The sequence below is a fragment of the Dromiciops gliroides genome, chromosome 5 (genome assembly GCF_019393635.1).
Source record: "Dromiciops gliroides isolate mDroGli1 chromosome 5, mDroGli1.pri, whole genome shotgun sequence".
NCBI lineage: Eukaryota > Metazoa > Chordata > Mammalia > Microbiotheria > Microbiotheriidae > Dromiciops > Dromiciops gliroides.
The window spans coordinates 219331580-219348949 of NC_057865.1; the positions used below are offsets into that span (position 1 = coordinate 219331580).

General features: G+C 43.8%; 1 protein-coding gene across 2 annotated transcripts; it reads left to right on the forward strand.

Moving 5' to 3' along the window:
• Positions 1 to 4116: 4116 nt before the first annotated feature.
• LOC122728465 (keratin, type II cuticular Hb6) lies at positions 4117 to 11270 on the forward strand. 2 transcript variants are annotated; one of them, XM_043967119.1, is made up of 10 exons: positions 4117 to 4488; positions 5521 to 5729; positions 6567 to 6631; positions 7080 to 7081; positions 7398 to 7493; positions 7964 to 8128; positions 8376 to 8501; positions 8824 to 9044; positions 10144 to 10175; positions 10322 to 11270. In XM_043967119.1, the coding sequence occupies exons 1-10, from the start codon at positions 4117 to 4119 to the stop codon at positions 10525 to 10527; spliced, it is 1494 nt and encodes a 497-aa protein (XP_043823054.1). In that variant the 3' UTR covers positions 10528 to 11270. The 2 variants fall into 2 exon arrangements, with proteins under 2 accessions (XP_043823054.1, XP_043823053.1); XM_043967118.1 differs by lacking the exon at positions 7080 to 7081 and having other exon boundaries at positions 6567 to 6627.
• The last annotated feature ends 6100 nt before the right edge of the window (positions 11271 to 17370 follow it).

Genomic DNA, 17370 nt, shown 5'->3' on the forward strand with positions numbered 1-17370 from the left:
AGCTGCCACAACCCACTGTTAATTCATGCCAAGCTTCCAGTCCACTAAAACCTTTGTATCTTTTTCAGACAAATTGTTGTCCAACTACATCTTTCTCATTTGGTGTTTGTGAAGTTGATTTTCTGAACCCAAGTGTAAGATTTTACATTTATCCCTATTGTATTTCATCTTATTGGATTGAGCTCAATACTCTTGCCTGTCAAGATTTTTCTGGATCCTGACCATTATTCAGTGTGTTAACTGACTCTCCCCCATCCTTCCTTTCATAGCTAATTATGAAAAGGGGTCTAGATTTGATGTCCTCTCTTTCTCACCTCACACTTGCTTCTTAAGCCCTTAATACAATTTCTGTTACCACCATCCAACTAAAATCGCTTTCTCCAATGCCATTGATTATCTCTTTATTGTTAAACCTAATGGCCTTTTTCCACTTCTTATTCTTTTTGGACATTTCTCCAGAGTGTCACTATCAACCACCCAATCCTTCTTGATATGTTTGGGTTTTCATGATACCGCATTGTCACGGTTCTCTTGCTTTCTGGACAGTCCTTTTCTGTCTCCTTTACAAGATTATTATCAATGTTCCACCATATAGCACAGGGCTCTCTCTTGGACCCTCTCCTCTTTTCTCTCTCTTGGTGGTCTCATTAACTATCCAGGATTTAATGATCACCTTTATGCAGATAACCTCCAAATGTACTTATCTCTCTCCTGAACTCTAGTCTTGTTTTTCCAATTCCCTGCTGGACTTCTTTATTGGATATCCCGTCAGAATCTTAAACCCAACATGTATAAAAAAGAACTTAATTTCCTCCTAAACCCACCCTATTTCTTTTGAAGGTCCACCATTCTTCAAGCCCCCTAGACTTACAAGCCATTAGCTATCTCAACTCTCCAATTTCTCCCAGCTTCCATATCTAATCAGTTGCCAAGTCTTGTCAATCCTTCTTACACAATGTCTCTTAATTCCTTCCTCTTCTTTCCACTCACACTATAACCACTTTAGTTAAGTCTCTCAACATCTCTAGACTAAATTATTACAATGACCTCCTAATTGGTTTCCCCACGTCCAGTCTCTGTTCTCTATCATCTATCCTCCATACAAATAGCAAAGTGAATTTTCCTATAGCATAGGTGTGACATAACTTTCCTGCTCAAGAAGCTTCAGTGACTCCCTAATGCCATTAGGATAAAATATAAAATATTTTGTCATTTAAGGTTTTTCACAGTCTAGCTCTGGTCTATTTTCCAGGATGCTTACATATCAATACCTTATCATATTATATATATATATATATAATATCATATTATGATATTACATATCATACCTTACAATCAAGCCAAAATTGTCTCTTGGCTATTTCCCATGAATGACATCCCATCTCCCACATCTGTGACTAGGCTGTTCTCATACTTGAAATGATTTCCCTGTTGGAATCTCTACTTCCATTTGAGCTTCAGCTCAAGTGTTAGCTTTTTCAAGAGCCTTTTCCTTGGTTCCCCCAGTTGGTCACTGCTGTCCCTCCCATCACTTTATGTTTATTCTCTCTCTTTTGCTCCATCTCTCTCCCCATCTCTTTCCCTCTCTCCCTCTCTCCCTGCCCTGTATCTTCCCAGTAGAATTTAAACTTCTTGAAGGCAGGTACTATCTTGCTGTTGTATATGTAACCCCAGAGTTCCTGGCAGTTTAGCAAATGCTTGTTGATGGGTTGATTATCGTTAGGAATAAATATCTCTAGGGAAGGCTTTCTGCAGAAGGGGTTAGAGTGTCTAGAGGAGGATTTAGAAATGCAGGGTGTTTGGGAACATTTTATATCTAGGAATAACAGCCATTTTAGTTACTTATGGAAAACAAAGGGTAGTAAGAGAGTTCAAAGAAGAAGCAGAGAGGCTAGTTCATAGATTATAGGATTTTGCGTTAGAGAGAAATTTAAAGATCATCTAATCCAGGGGGTGCTAGTAAAATACTTAATAGCCAACTCTCCAAAAGCTTAAATCAGCATTATTAACATTTTCTCCATCACTTTTTAAAGGCTGGATAATCAACAAAACCATAAATCACTCATTTAAAACCTTTGTTAATTTCTGAGGTGTAAATGCTCACAATGAAAATTTAACAATCAGCTGTCAAGAACCATTTCCAGTTGACTGACTTCTGTACTTCCTTCATCTAATTCAACCTCTTCATTTTACAGATAAGGAAACTGAGGCTCAGAAGAGTCCTGATGCTCTTTCCACTATACTGTTAGGCACGGGACAGAGAATCTGATAGCTTCAGGCCCTAAATCTGTGATCCTAGAATCCACACCACTTCAATTCTTTGTAGGGCTTTGAAATAACAAAGGGCAGCTTTGCAGCCTCATCGCTGAAAGGGGGCAGGTTGGGGATGGGGAAGGATCAGATTAAAGAATGTGGTTCTTTTGTTTGGTTGTCTTCCAGCTGGGGCACTTCATTCCCCTTCTCTCCACCCGCCCCCCCACTGTAGGACAGTGCAGTTAGAGCTGTGAGGTGGTTTGGAGGGGTCATTGACTCTTGGAGGAGAAGGAAGCTATGGGTCTCTAGGGTATCAGAAGGTGCTGAAAAGTTGATGGCTAGGACAGAACTCTCCATCCAGTCTGTAGAGAAATCTCCACTGCTAGGACTCTTGAACAGAGTCTAATTTTACATTTGTGTGTGTGTGTGTGGAGCCTTATCAGAAAACTTGGGGAGCAGGAAGCATTTGTGGAATAGATAAAACACTGAACTTGACACCAGAAGACCTTGGTTCAGTCACTATTTCTGTGTTTTAGTATCTGAGTGACCTTGGGCAGGTCAGCTTACTTCTTTGGACTTTAGTTTCCTTATCTGAAAAAATGAGGGGCCTGCCACCAATTGGGGAATGGCTAAACAAGCTACGTTTTGTGGTTGTAATGGAATAGTGCTATAATGATGGAGCAGGGTGCTCTCAGAAAAATCTGGAAAGACTTACATGAGCTGATATATAGTGAAGTGAGCAGAACCAGGAGAAAGTTGTATACACTAACAGCAATATTGTTCGATGAAGGACTGTGAATAACTTAGCTGTTTTCAGCAATACAATCTAAGACAATCCCAAAGAACTAATGATGAAGCATACTATCTACCTCCAAAGAAAGAACTGATATTGTTTACCTACAGACTGAAGCATGCTATTTCTCACTTTCTTTCTTTCATTTTTTTTCTTTTATTCAAGTCTTCTTATACAAAATGACTAATATGGAAATGTCTTACATAATTGCATATGTATCACCTATATCTGACTGCTTACTGCCTCAGGGAGGAATAGAATTTGGAAGTTAAAACTTTAAATAAAAATGTTAATTTTTTAAAATGAGGGGCTTGGAGGATTTCTAGGGTCCCTGCCAGTTTTAAATCCCATGATTGTGCCTGTGCATATGTGTGGGCATGAGTACAATCATAGGTGTATGTAGGCAATTTATGAATCTACTTTGTGTGATTGTTGTATGTGATCTTATGTGGGAATAGGCATGGAAGAAGTGTGCACATGCATTTGTATATATGCTACCCCTATATGTTGCTAAAGAAGCAGTCTCAGAGAATCATGAAAAAAGGTCCAATGTCCTTTCCTGTTCCCCCAAATAATGCCTGGTTCGGGATTCTCCCCCCCTCCACACCCCAACTTAGGACAGAAAACATTTCTAGGAAAGAGGACCCCTGTCCAGAGCTTGGAGATCTAGATCCAGGGAGGGAGGAGAAGGCAGGGAGGGAAGATAAAACCTCAGTCACACTTACTGGCCCTGCCTCAGTCCCCTGGCCTGAGTCACTCCAATCTCAGTTTCCACACCTGCATAATGGGAGGGGTGGTGCGAGTTGGGCCTTTGAAGATGAAAAGCGGGCATTTTGGGGTGAAGGTTCATAAACATCTGTGCTGCATCTGGCCCCCAATTAAGCAAATTAAGGGAGGAGCTGAAGCAGCAAAATGTCCCAAGCCCATAAAGGCTGTTAATTGCTCTTGACCCAGTGGTGGGGGCCAAGCCTGGCTCTCACAGGTATAAAAGGACCACGGGACCACAGACCTGACATCTTGTTGACAATTCCTCTCCTTCTCACTAGACAACCGTGCCCAGAAGCAGCAACATGACTTGTGGATCTTATTGTGGAGGTTCTGTGAGGGCTTTCAGCTGTGCCTCAGCCTGTGGGCCCCGGCCTGGCCGCTGCTGTGTCACCGCTGCTCCCTACAGAGGAGTGTCCTGCTACAGGGGACTGACTGGCTTTGGCAGCCGCAGCTACTGCGGAGGCTACCGGGCCGGCTCCTGCGGCCGGAGCTTTGGCTACCGCTCTGGGGGAGTGTGTGGGCCCAGCCCCCCCTGCATCACCACTGTGTCTGTCAATGAGAGCCTCCTGACCCCCCTCAACTTGGAGATTGACCCCAACGCCCAGTGTGTGAAGCATGAGGAGAAGGAGCAGATTAAGTGTCTCAACAGCAAGTTCGCCGCCTTCATCGACAAGGTCAGTGTTCTATATTCTATGAGATGCCCAGTCCAGGAAGGGAGAAGAACACAGACAACCAGAGGGATGAGTCTAGTATAGGATGGGGCTCTTTCTGAGCCATGACGAAAGGGGAACAAGGACTGATAGCTATCTTCCCCTTCTGTATTGCTCCATGATACCCCAATCAGCACAGGTATCCCTAGAAATCCCATCTTCCTCAAAGCTTCTCCCAGTGGTCTATAGTCTGTCCTTTGTGGGATGAGTACAAGGGAACTGGAGACTCCCATCTGAGACTTCTTCCTTTGGAATGAGAGAGCTGGGCCTTGGACTCGAGCAGTTTTCTCATTAGGACTCAGGGAACCAGATAGTTCTCATCCACAAAATGCGAAGGTTGGACTAGGTGATCCCAAGGGAATCTTCTGGCTCTGGATTTTATATTCTCCCCTTCTGTTCTTGAGTCTTCCCTCCAGTGGATAGTCCAGATGTTGAATAACTCATTGCATGCTTTCTGCATTAGAAAAGCATGATGTCAGGGGTAGCTAGGTGGTGCAGTGGATAAAGCAACAGCCTTGGATTCAGGAAAACCTGAATTCAAATCTGACCTCAGACACTTGATACTTACTAGCTGTGTGACCCTGGGCAAGTCACTTAACCCTGATTGCCCTGCCAAAAAAAAAAAAAAAAAAAAAGAAAAGCATGATGACTCCCACCAGCTCTCCTTGGAATGACAAAATCCAAAGCTTTGACTTTCATTTTGGGTGAAAACATTTGGGGATTTGGTTTTCTAGTAGTTTTCCTCTGAACTGGACATAGGACCAGTTGACCTGACACACATTTATAGGACCAGTTTACTGTTGGTTTCTGGTTGCCTTCTTCCTTCTCTTGTCTTCTTTCCCCTTTCCTCCATTTCTTCCCCCTTCCCCCTGAAGACATTTCCTCATTTCCCCCTATTGAGCTCCTGGCTGGATTGCTCCCTCTGAAGCACTCTCCATGGGATATGGGGATAAGCAGGAACTACCCTGACCATTCACCTCCCTCCCTGGGCTGCAGGTCCGATTCCTGGAGCAGCAGAACAAGCTCCTGGAGACCAAGTGGCAATTCTACCAGAACCGGAAATGCTGCGAGAGCAACCTGGAGCCCCTGTTCAGTGGCTACATCGAGACCCTGAAGCGGGAGCTGGAGTGCGTGGAGGCTGACAGCGGCCGTCTGTCCTCTGAGCTCAATCACGTGCAGGAGGTGCTAGAGGGCTACAAGAAGAAGTGAGTGTTTGGCAAAAGAAAGGAAACAGGCATCCATTAAAGAGTCTCCTAATAGTAAAAGTTGTAGAAACTAGATTAGGGACCAAAAGACTTTCAATAGATGGGAGATTCAGGTGCATGGGATATGAATGCACCAGGTAAGGAGGGAAGGAAGGGTGTTAGAAACCCCTCCATTTTGGTGTTAGGAAGGGAAGAAAGAAGAGCCCTCTGGGTATTTATTGTTCCTCCATCTTAGATTTGCTTTCAAATTCCTATTGAAGCTTTCAATTCCTCTCTTGACATCACTTCTCAAGTCAGTTCCCAATCTCCTGCACATCCTCACTCCCCCCAAAATCTTATAGATTAATTGGCCACTAGAAAGAAAGGTCTTCTGTTACTGCTTTATTACCTACACCCGTATTCCAGGAAGGGCATGAATCAGCTTAGCCAGCTCAGAGGGAGAAGGCAGCTCAACACAGGCTGATGATTTGATGCTGTTCCTCCCCCAATATGACAGTGGAGACAGAGAGAAATGAAGCCATGGATAAACTGAGGAAGATGGACAACATTTTAGCTCCTCCTTTCTGAAGTGTTATGGATTTCTAGATTATGGCCAATGTTCACACAGAGAGACAAAAGCATGTCCCGGGTTCAAACAGAGGATGGCTTTTAAATGGTCAGTTAGTTGAAATTCTGCATTGCTAGTGACCCCTTCATTGGTATGAAGAGCCAAGAATTAGATCTCCATTTTTGGATACTGGCCTAATCCATGGGATTTCTCCCAGTTTATATGCCTCGCCAAGAGACTGCAATCTGCTTCCCACTAATCTGGGTACCCTCTCCTTCATTGCATTTCAGGTATGAAGAAGAGGTCTCCCTGAGAGCCACAGCTGAGAATGAATTTGTTGCTTTGAAGAAGGTGAGTGACATTGGGCATGGGGCTTGACTCTAAAGAGAGAGAAGGGGGACTTCCCTGAAATGTATACCCACAAAGCTTTCTTCAAGGTATCGATACTTGTTATCCTCAGAAGAGGGCAAGATGATATTTCCAAAGAGGGTCTGATACATTTTTTTAAGAAGCCAGGCTACTGAGCAACACAATTAGAGGCTGGGAGGTAATGTGTGATCAGGGAGTGATATCCAACTCCAAGGAAGGGACAGGTACAAATTGACCTCTGTGGGAGTCTTCTAGCTTCACATTTGGGGACCTACCAGCTGGAAAGAGGAGGAGGTTCTGCCAGGCCACGGAGAGAAGGAAGCATCTATACATTTGTGTCTCCTCCTGTCCCAAGAGTTTCTTCTTTGTTCCTTGGAGGTGGAACCTAAAAGGTTCTGCCCAATCAGATCCATAGGCAAGGATATGAGTAGGAGTAGTAGGACATAATTTATATACATCAGGACTTAGGAGTTGGGAAGGGAGTTAAGGAGTAGGTGAATGCTTGGTTGGAAAGAAAAGGAGGAGTAGATCTGTGGATATTGCCCAAGCTTAGGAGATAGCCCATGGGAAATCTTAGGGGTAGGGAGGAGCACATATTTGAAACTGGAAATGGAATACATGTGCCAAGGAGACCTGGTTTGATGTCCTACCTTTGCATCTCGCTATCTCTTTGAGCCTCCATTTCCTCCACTTTAAAATAAGGATTCAATAACCTCTAAGCTTTCATGTCTTCCTTCTCCATTTCCCATTAGGATGTTGACCAGGCTTACCTCCGCAAATCTGACCTGGAGGCCAATGCTGAGGCTCTGGTTGAGGAGATCAACTTCCTGAGGGCCTTGTACGAGGAGGTGAGAACCTGAGTGGGGACTCGTGGAGGAGAGGAAAGGCCAGGGGCAGGGGAAAGCTACCAGGGACTGTGGGGTCTATGGAGAATGGCCCATTTGTGGTGGGCCAGGAGCTGGTCTCCTGACTTAGTCTCTTCTGAACCATGAAGCAAAGTTTCCCCAGGACAGTAGGCATTGGAGTGGGGAGCAAAGGGCTGAGGCTACTCAGTTTACTCACGAATTCAGCCCCATTCCCGCCTCAGGAGTCTAGAGGCAAAACCCTTAGCTAAAGACTCCAGATCCTCTATGGGAATTGCTCAGAAGTGTCTGAGAAAGTGCTCACAGGACTAAGTGGAAATGGAAACTCCCTGGCTCTCCTGGGACCGTGTGTCTGAAGAGGGGGCTCTGAGAGTAGGGGGCCATACAGGGGTAGAATCCCATTCTCAACAAACTTTTGACAATCTCTTTCTTTCCCCCTTCCCCTGACTGTGTAGGAGATCCGAGTTCTGCAATCCCACATCTCCGACACCTCAGTTGTGGTGAAGATGGACAACAGCAGAGACCTCAACATGGACTGCGTCATTGCCGAGATCAAGTCTCAGTACGACGACATCGCCAGCCGCAGCCGGGCCGAGGCTGAGTCCTGGTACCGCAGCAAGGTGAGCAGGCATGAAATTCTTTCCCTCTTCTCCCTACACAAGTGCAGTGGGAAGATTGATGGGTAGGCTTTGGGAAGGACTTGTCTGTTATCTGGGCATGTTCATTTTCAGGGCAGTTATGGGGGCTCCTTTCCCAGTGAGGTTAAAAGGAGGAAAAGATGACTGAGGCAAGGGGATGGAAGAGATGTTGATGATTCTTGCCTTTTTCTCATCCATGCTTCCTGTCTTCCTCTTCTTCCCCTTACAGTGTGAGGAGATGAAGGCCACAGTGATCCGCCATGGAGAAAGCCTGCGCAGGACCAAGGAGGAGATCAATGAGCTGAACCGCATGATCCAGAGGCTGACCGCCGAGGTGGAGAATGCCAAGTGCCAGGTATGGACACAGATCACATTTGAATAGGAAAGAACTGGGTTAGACCATAGCAGGAAGGATTCCGTATCTATATCAGGGGGAACTCCCAATGAACCAGAAAGGATAGAAGGTAGAGGGGGTGCTATAGAACCTTTACCCTTAGAGAAGCCCCCTTCTAGGTGGTCTACATGGCACATGTGTGTATATGTGTGTGTGATGTGGGTAAAGGAAGAATCATGTACAAAGGCAGGGAAAGGGTTGGCCTGGTCTCATTTGGGAAACATCAGTCCGGAATACTTTGCTAACTTACCTTCTCCTTCTTGGCTCCTCTCCCCCCTCCCAGAATTCCAAGCTGGAGGCTGCTGTGACTCAGTCTGAACAGCAGGGTGAGGCTGCCCTCAATGATGCCCGCTGCAAGCTGGCAGGGCTGGAGGAGGCTCTGCAGAAGGCCAAGCAGGACATGGCTTGTCTGCTGAAGGAATACCAGGAGGTCATGAACTCCAAGCTGGGCCTGGACATTGAGATTGCTACCTACAAGAGGCTGTTGGAAGGCGAGGAGCAAAGGTGGGTGCCTGAGAGAGTCCTTCCTTCTTCCTAATCCAGCCAAGTCTCCCAGGTTGCTCTGTCCCTACCCATCCCGAACTAGGGCAGAGGAAACAATCACTCGACTCTCCTTTACAAACTTCCCCCCCATCCTGCACTGGACAGGTAATTTAAACTTAGTCCTATGAGTACTCTTCCCACCCCTTAGAAGCATTTGAGTGGGGGTCCTCAATTGGACTCACTGGCTGTGGGTGTGGGTCCTCAGCTCAAGGCTTTGCCTATAGCTTCCTGAACACAGTAGCAGAGTCAAGTTCTTGAACCCTGACCCTTTGCACCCAGTACCAATAACCTGCAATTCCTCCCTAGACCTCCTCCCCAGGCACTTTACCTTTTATCCCTGATTCTCCTGGTCCCTATAGGTGCTCCAAGGCTTTAATCACATTGCCATCACCCCAACTTTCCTGGGCAATCCAGCTCCAGCTTTTTATCAATTTAATTGTCTTTTTATACTTGAGGGTTTTGAAGGTTAGCTTTCATTGGCTTGTCCACATGCACTTTGACTTGTGGAGTTCCCAAAATTGGTATCAATTATGGAAGCAAAGGATGCAGCTAGACACCAAGAAGAGCTTTCTGTTGAGATTCTCAAAGGTTGTGTCTCCTTCTAGATAGATCTTTACAAAAGGAAATGATAACTCTCTTAGTGATGTTGAAATGCAGTCTCATGGCAGGCAGGGGAATAGACTAGATGATTCTGGTGCCTCTAGCTGGGTCAAACTAGGAGATGGGACAGAAAAATTTAAACCAAGTACAGTCTGTGCCTCTTGGGTCCTCCAGGCAGCCACTTAAGTCAGTCAGTAGTATAACTCTCCATATTGGGCATCTCTTTTCTGTGAGCATTAGGAAGGAAGGTATTGGTTCCTGCTTCAGCCAGTTCCCAGTCTAATGTGGAAGTTAGGATCCCAATATTTATAAGTAGCAGTTCTGGAATTTAACACACAGGTCTTCTGATTCAAGATTCAGTACATACCGAATGACTGAGTTTTATTTCATCTTAATTGAGAGGACTGAGGGACTCTGTTGGTATTAGACTGACCTCTCTTCCTTTTCTTCTCCCACACAGGTTGTGTGAAGGCGTTGGTGCTGTGAATGTCTGTAAGTAATTTCAGCTTTCCCCCTTTGCTCATATTGGGGTTGCTGGAGCGTCTCTTGGGCTGGTTGTTGCTTTCTGGATGCTATGAAGCAGACCATGTCATAGCCCAGGTTTGACCCTGTCTTTCTCCTGCCTATCTTCTTCCTAGGTGTCAGCAGCTCCCGAGGTGGCGTCGTCTGTGGCGATCTCTGCACCAGCACCTCCGGTGCCCGTGTTGTCAACACCGGCAGCAGCGGCCCCTCCGGAGGCAGCGTGGTGGTCAGTGCACCTAATGCCTGTGCCCCCTGTGGGGTCGGCACTGGCAGTAGCATCCGCTCTTGTGGCACCAGCTGTTGTGGAGTCAAGAGATGTTAGGAAGTCAGGAGAAAACAGAAACTGAACTTCACCCCAGAAATGTCACTGGAATCTGGTCACATCCCTTACTGCTCTTGGACAGCAATGCATTCCTCAGCCCCATCCCTTCTCCATGGGCCCAGCCACAGTTCCAACCACAGAGGAGGAGAACTTGCACATTTTATGCCTCCAAATGAACTTTCCCAGGGTTTTCCATCTTCTTCTACTGCCTGATGTCCTTGTTTAACCCAGACCTCAGTAGCTGTTGGATGGCCTGATCATAATACCTAATCAGATCAATTTCTCTGATGGGTGGATGGCTCCCTCTTCTGAATCTGTTGCTTTTCCCAGGCAGTTATTTCTTAGTAGTTATCTCACTATACTATGGGTTCACATTCTTCTTCTCCAACTGTCCATCTGTCTTCTGCTGGATTATTTGGCTCTGGCGGGTTTATTACTATAGAAACACACTATGGAGGGTGGAGGAGAAACCCCATCTGGGAGCAGGGGGTTTCCCAGTAACTTTAGGTGATAATTCTTGGTTGTGCCAACAGTCACCCTGTCTATGCTGTCATTGTGGCTGCTGCCTCTGGAATGGGAAGATGAGAAACATTGCTGTATTTTTGTTTTCAGTTGACTCTATGGTATCCACACCCCATCTAATTTCCTTTCCGTGTCCGTACCCAAAAGTTCCCAGGAAGCCAATAATTCAATTTCTTGTATGTTTGTCTTTGTTTCATTCTGTATCTCCAATAAACTCAATGTAGTGAATCAAATCTTGTGTCTAAGGGTCTTAAGTATACCAGTGACCTTGACTCTCATATGTGAGTAAGGAGATTCAAAGAACTCCTTACAGGCCTAACAATTACTCCAGGATTGGAGCAAGTTGGGGAATTCTTCAGTTGGTAGTCAGCTCATCTGCCTCTGAGTGAGATGATTTCAAAGGCAGTATACTCTCCTTAAATTATACAGGCTGATTAGATCTGCCTCTTTCCTAATGGTAGAGAAGTCACACACACACAGATGATGGTTGGAGTGACTGATGAATATCCATGAGGCTAGTCCCCAACTCCAAAGGAATTCTACCAACCCCTGTGTTCTGCTATACTTGACCAACTCAAGTTTGCTGCCTTTATAAGAGACTCCATTTCCCTTTCTTTATATAATAGGAACGAACAGGGAACTCCTTCCCACTCCATTTTACTGGGTATTTCCCTTGCCATGTTTGCAAATTAATTGGAGGTTCAAGAGATCAGGGATTCCTGTTCATCCTTGTCACATGCAGTTTAAAACTGCACAGCCTCTGAAACCAGAGGGTCACCAGGGCATTGGGTTATTTGTTATGGAAAGAGCTGACCTTTAAGGAGAAATTACATGTGTCAAACAAAGATGGGAACTCAGAGAGTGACCAGCACATGGATATATGCATGCATTCTTGTACCCTTCTTGTATGAGTCCGTCCACATGGTTTGTATATTTTCCAGAAATTAGAGCATTTTCAATGTAAAGTTGGGTCAATGTTTTTCAAAATCCCAAACATGATTAGCAATTCCACCCCCAGGGAGCCAGGTCATAGTTCCAGAGGATTCTGGGGCTCAGAACTTGGCTTCTCCTTCCTTTAAACCCCAACCCACAAAAGAGCTAAGAATCTTTGGGTTAGTGGACACAGTGAAGTGAGAATCATAGCATCACAGACCTAGATCCAAAGAGACACAGGAGTCCTGTATTGCTAGCTTCATCATTGATTCCTGTGAGGCTGGCTGAGTCTCTTTATCCTTCTGGGCTCTAAGATCCTCTGTTTTAATAAGCCCACCTCTTCAAACACTGAATGATTCAGTCCATCTGGCTGTGTCTTTAAGTTATTTCCCTTCTGGGTCAAATTGGCCTGGTATGGACATTTTTGAGTTTTCCCGATTGTTTACAAATTTCCTAGATGTCACACAATCCCTCTCTTTGAAATTGAAGGCTGGGGGCAACTAGGTGGTGCAGTGGATAAAGCACCAGAACTGGATTCAGAAGGACCTGAGTTCAAATCTGACCTCACACACTTGACACTTAATAGCTGTGTGACCCTGGGCAAGTCACTTAACCCTCATTGCCCCCTAAAAAATAAACATTTAAAGAAATCGAAGGCTGTTTCCTCAGGGTCAGTGTTATGTCAAACAGGCCTATGCAGAGGTTGAATTACAGAATTCTAGAATGTCAGGAGTCCTAGAATTATAAAATTTTAGGGTATCAGACAGGACTTTTGAAACCTTCTAATGGTTTCTTCATTTAACAGCTCTAAGAGAGAGGAATGGTTTCCCTCAAGGTTACATAGTAAATTAAACAGCAAAACTAGAATTGGAGCTTGGGTCTTCTGATTCCTGATATGTATGTGGTGCGGCTAGGTAGGTGGTTCAGTGAATAGCATCCTGGACTTGGAGTCAGGAAGACTTGAGTTCAAATCTGACCTCTGACACTTACTAGCTGTGTGACCTTGGACAAGTCTCTCCCTGCCTCAGTTTCCTCATCTGTAAAATGAGGATAATAATGGTACCTACTTCCCAGAATTGTTGCGAGGATCAAATGTGATAATATTTGCAAATTATAAAGTGTTGGATAAATGCTATTTTTATTAGTTTTAATATATGAGAGAAAAGTGAAGTAGAATGCTATATGAAGTCCAAGGGAAGAGGTCTTTACTGACTGGGGAATCAATGTATTCTTGGGGGAGGGGGCTTTTAAGTTTGGTTTTGAAGAATGGGCCAAAATTCCACAACTGAAAAGGTATAGGGAACAGTGTAAGCAAAGGCACAGAGATGAGAGAGTATAAAGGATGTGTTTGGGAGCAGAGAGAGATATACTATAGTTTGGCTGGGGGCATAGAAAAGAATAGTTTAAAATATGGTTGGAAAGGTAGTAACAAATGGGAGGAGAAGAAAGGTGCTGTCACATTGGGAAGGGCCTTGAGTTTAAGACAAAGAAATTTGACTTTTGCTCTGTAAGCAACAAAAACCCATTGAAGATCTTTAAGTGGAAGACAGAGCAGTGTGACCAAATCCATGAATAAGGGAAAGAATTCAGGCAGGGGTATGGAACATGACTTGGACTGGGGGATACTGCAAGCACAAAAGCCTGCAGAGAAATGGTGGAGACAGTCTAGGAAGGTGGCCTTGGCCTGGGGGTGGGGCGGGGTGGCTCTAGAAATAACTGTTTCTACCACCAGGGGCACAAAAAAAGATTTTAGAAAATCAGTGTGTGTGTGTATGTGTGGGGGGCACCTAGGTGGCACAGTGGATAAAGCACTGGTCTTGGATTCAGGAGGACCTGAGTTCAAATCCAGCCTCAGACACTTGACACTAGCTGTGTGACCCTGGGCAAGTCACTTAACCCTCATTGCCCCGAAAAAGAAAGAAAGAAAGAAAGAAAGAAAGAAAGAAAGAAAGAAAGAAAGAAAGAAAGAAAGAAAGAAAGAAAGGAAGGAAGGAAGAAAGGAAGAAAGAAAAGAAAAGAAAAGAAAAGAAAAGAAAAGAAAAGAAAAGAAAAGAAAAGAAAAGAAAAGAAAAGAAAATCAATGTGGCATAATACAAAGAGATCTATGTATATAGAAGACCCGGTTACAAATCTCCCTTTCAGGTATGAGATCAGGGAAAAGTTATTTTGATGAGCCCCACTTTCCTCATCCACAAAATGGGAAGATAATACTTCTCCTTTATACCTCATGGGATTGTTTAAGGAAACTGCTTTGTAACCCTTAAGGCATTAGATAAAGGTGATCTAGTATTATTCTATTTACCAGTAGCTGAAGGCCAACCCTGGTTTAAAGAGGGGATTGAGAGGCTGAAGAGGGAGAATCCCAGAAAAATGTTCAGAAGTCTTTGTTTCAGTCTTAAGCTTTTTTTTTTTTTTTTTTGCGGGGCAATGAGGGTTAAGTGACTTGCCCAGGGTCACAGAAGCTAGTAAGTGTCAAGTGTCTGAGGTCACATTTGAACTCAGGTCCTCCTGAATCCAGGGCCGGCTTTATCCACTGTACCACCTAGCTGCCTCCAGTCTTAAACTTTTAAAACTTAAAAGTGCACTAAGGCTTTTGGGTGGTTGCACCAAATCAGCTGGAGTCAGATAAACGCAGAAACAGGAAGTGTTTTGGAAAGGGAGAGGGATGGGACCTGTGACTTTATTAGCTTGGGGAGCTCCCAATACAAGGAGAGTGTAGAATCTCAAGGCTAGGAAGGAGCTCAGAGGTTACTTATTTTACTTTGGGCCATTACTCCCAGTCTTTATAAGGGTTTCAAGGTGTGTGTGAGGTGGGGGGAGGAGGGGAGGGGTGTATGCTACAGGGTAGAGACTATCCCAGAACTGGAATATGAAAGCTCATGATGGGAAGGGCAATGAAAGGGAAAAACAAAACAAAACAAAACAAAAACATTTGATGAGATATATTGAAAGTCACAAATTACTTGCTTTGTCAGCAACAGTGAACACCCCGTCTATGCACCAAGTGGTGTCTTAGGTACCTTTGTCAAAATATCTGGGAAAGAACAGACCTCATCTTTTTGATGGGGTGGATGCGGGGGAGAGAAGTATGGTTGCCATGAAAGGAGCAAGGGAGAGTCCTGAAATAAGTATGGATTGTGAGAGAGGCCCATGCCTTTTTAATGCATTATAATTCCCATGCCTAGCACATAGTAGGCATTCAATCAATGATGGTGGTAATCCTCTACAGAATACTATTCTATTGTTGAATCATGACATGTAGGTGACCTTAGGTTTTCAAAGGCTATGCTATTAGAATACAGGCTACCAATTCTACCAGGTTGGAAAAGCTTCAGCTATGGGCTTCTTTCCCAGTAGGTTGGTCACTTGTTCAAGAATCTTTTGATCTATTTTTTTAAAAAGAAGAATCTTTTGATCATGACAACCTTTAAAATAGAGAAAAAAACACCAAATGAGCTTTAGTTCTATCCTGTCCCTTTTTTTGCTTATGTAGTGATGGTGGAAGAAGGGTGAATGGCAGGGGGAAAGGGGGAGAAGGTACTAAGAATCACACTGTTGTTAAATTATACATAAATATCGATTCATCTGTGGATACTCTAAATGTGACACCTTTGCCCAGTGACCAAAGAAGGGAGAAAATGAATTATTTTAATAAAGGCATTTTTGCTGTTAATGAAACCAGAAGACCAAGGAGGTCACGGCCAAATAGAAAGATGGCTCATGGGTTCTTTCTCCTTGGAGAGACAAACAAAGGAGTTGGCAGAATTGGTTTTTATTGTGCATCCAAATGCAACATGAAATATCATTTCATGGGATGCTTTGTCATTTTGTATTGTATTACTTATGATGAGCTTTTATAAAAGGATTGCTGTGAACATAATTATAGCTTATGTGGCATTTGTTGCAGAGGATGAAGAGCAAGGGAAATTATATGAAGAAATGCATGAGACCTTTCAAAATCAACACAAACCTTAATATTGGGCAACTTCAATGCAAAGATGGACAAAGAGGAAGATTTTGCAAAGTATGTTGGAGAATATGCTCAGGAATCATGAACAAAAGAGGCCAAAGCCTTATATACCACTCAGAATTTTCAGAGTCTTAGCCATAGATTTTTGTTTCTTTTTTTTTTTTAACCATAGATTTTTGGGACACCTTTATTCAGGAGGAAAACTGAGAGATATTGAAAATGGGAAGCACTAAATAGCATCGCAAAAAATGAAATTGCCGATGATTTTAGACAGGAAATAACTGGTTACCAATGCGGGAGCTATTATGAATCATTGGCTTATTAGAATAAGGATCAAAATCAACGCCAAATTAGGAGAACAAAAATAGGATTATATAGTGTGCAATTAAAATAACTCCAAACTGAAATGTTTAAATAAACTATTCATGCAAAAAAAAAAAAAAGAAATGGATAAACAGACACCAGCACAGTCAATTACCATTTACTATAGAAATCTAAGTGACTAAATCAATGATTGAAAAGAGGGGACTAAGAGAGCCAAGAACCTGCCTTAGCAAGAAAGTACTTGATCTATCTAAGTCAGTCAGTCAATAAACATTAGTAAATACCTATTATGTGCCAGACACTATGCTAAGGAATAAGGATATAAGTTGTTGTTCAGTCATTTTTTTAGTCATGTTTGACTTTCCATGACCCCATTTGGGGTTTTCTTGGCAAAGACAGTGGAGTGGTTTGCCATTTCTTCTCCAGCTCATTTTACAGATGAGGAAATGGAGGCAAACACATTTAAGTGACTTGCCAAGGGTCACACAACTAGCAAGTTTCTGAGGCCAAATTTGAACTCAGGTCTTCCTGACTCCAGGCCCCATGTTCTACCCACTGTACCATCTAGTTGCAGAGGGATAGAAAGAAAAGTAAAAGACAATCCCTGCCGTTGATGGAGGAGACAGCATATTAACAACTATGGGGGCAGCTAGGTGGCACAGTGGATAAAGCACCAGCCCTGGAGTCAGGAGTACCTGAGTTCAAATCCGGCCTGAGACACTTAACACTTACTAGCTGTGTGACCCTGGGCAAGTCACTTAACCCCAATTGCCTCACTAAAAAACAAACAAACAAAAAAACCAACTATGTACAAATAAGCTATATACAGGAAATATAAGTAATAATCAACAGAAGTAATGCACTAGAATTAAAAGGGAAAGGCTCCCTATAGATGAGACTAGCTGAGACTTAAAGGAAGCTAGCAAATCTAGGAGATGAGGAGGAAGAATATTCCAGGCATAAGGGACAGCTGGTAAAAATGTAGGTTTAGGAGATTGAGTGTCTTGTTTGAGGAACAGCAGAGGACAGTGTCAGTGGATTAAAGAGTACTTGTGTAAGGTCTAAGAAGACTAGGGAAATAAGGAGGCGTTAGG

What these genes read in the sequence shown, in the direction of transcription:
- LOC122728465 (XM_043967119.1), top strand. Translation starts at nt 4,117, where the DNA reads ATGACTTGTGGATCTTATTGTGGAGGTTCTGTGAGGGCTTTCAGCTGT. An exon ending in CTAGAGGGCTACAAGAAGAA is followed by an intron (nt 5,730 to 6,566) that starts GTGAGTGTTTGG and finishes ATTGCATTTCAG; the next exon opens with GTATGAAGAAGAGGTCTCCC. An exon ending in CGTTGGTGCTGTGAATGTCT is followed by an intron (nt 10,176 to 10,321) that starts GTAAGTAATTTC and finishes TCTTCTTCCTAG; the next exon opens with GTGTCAGCAGCTCCCGAGGT.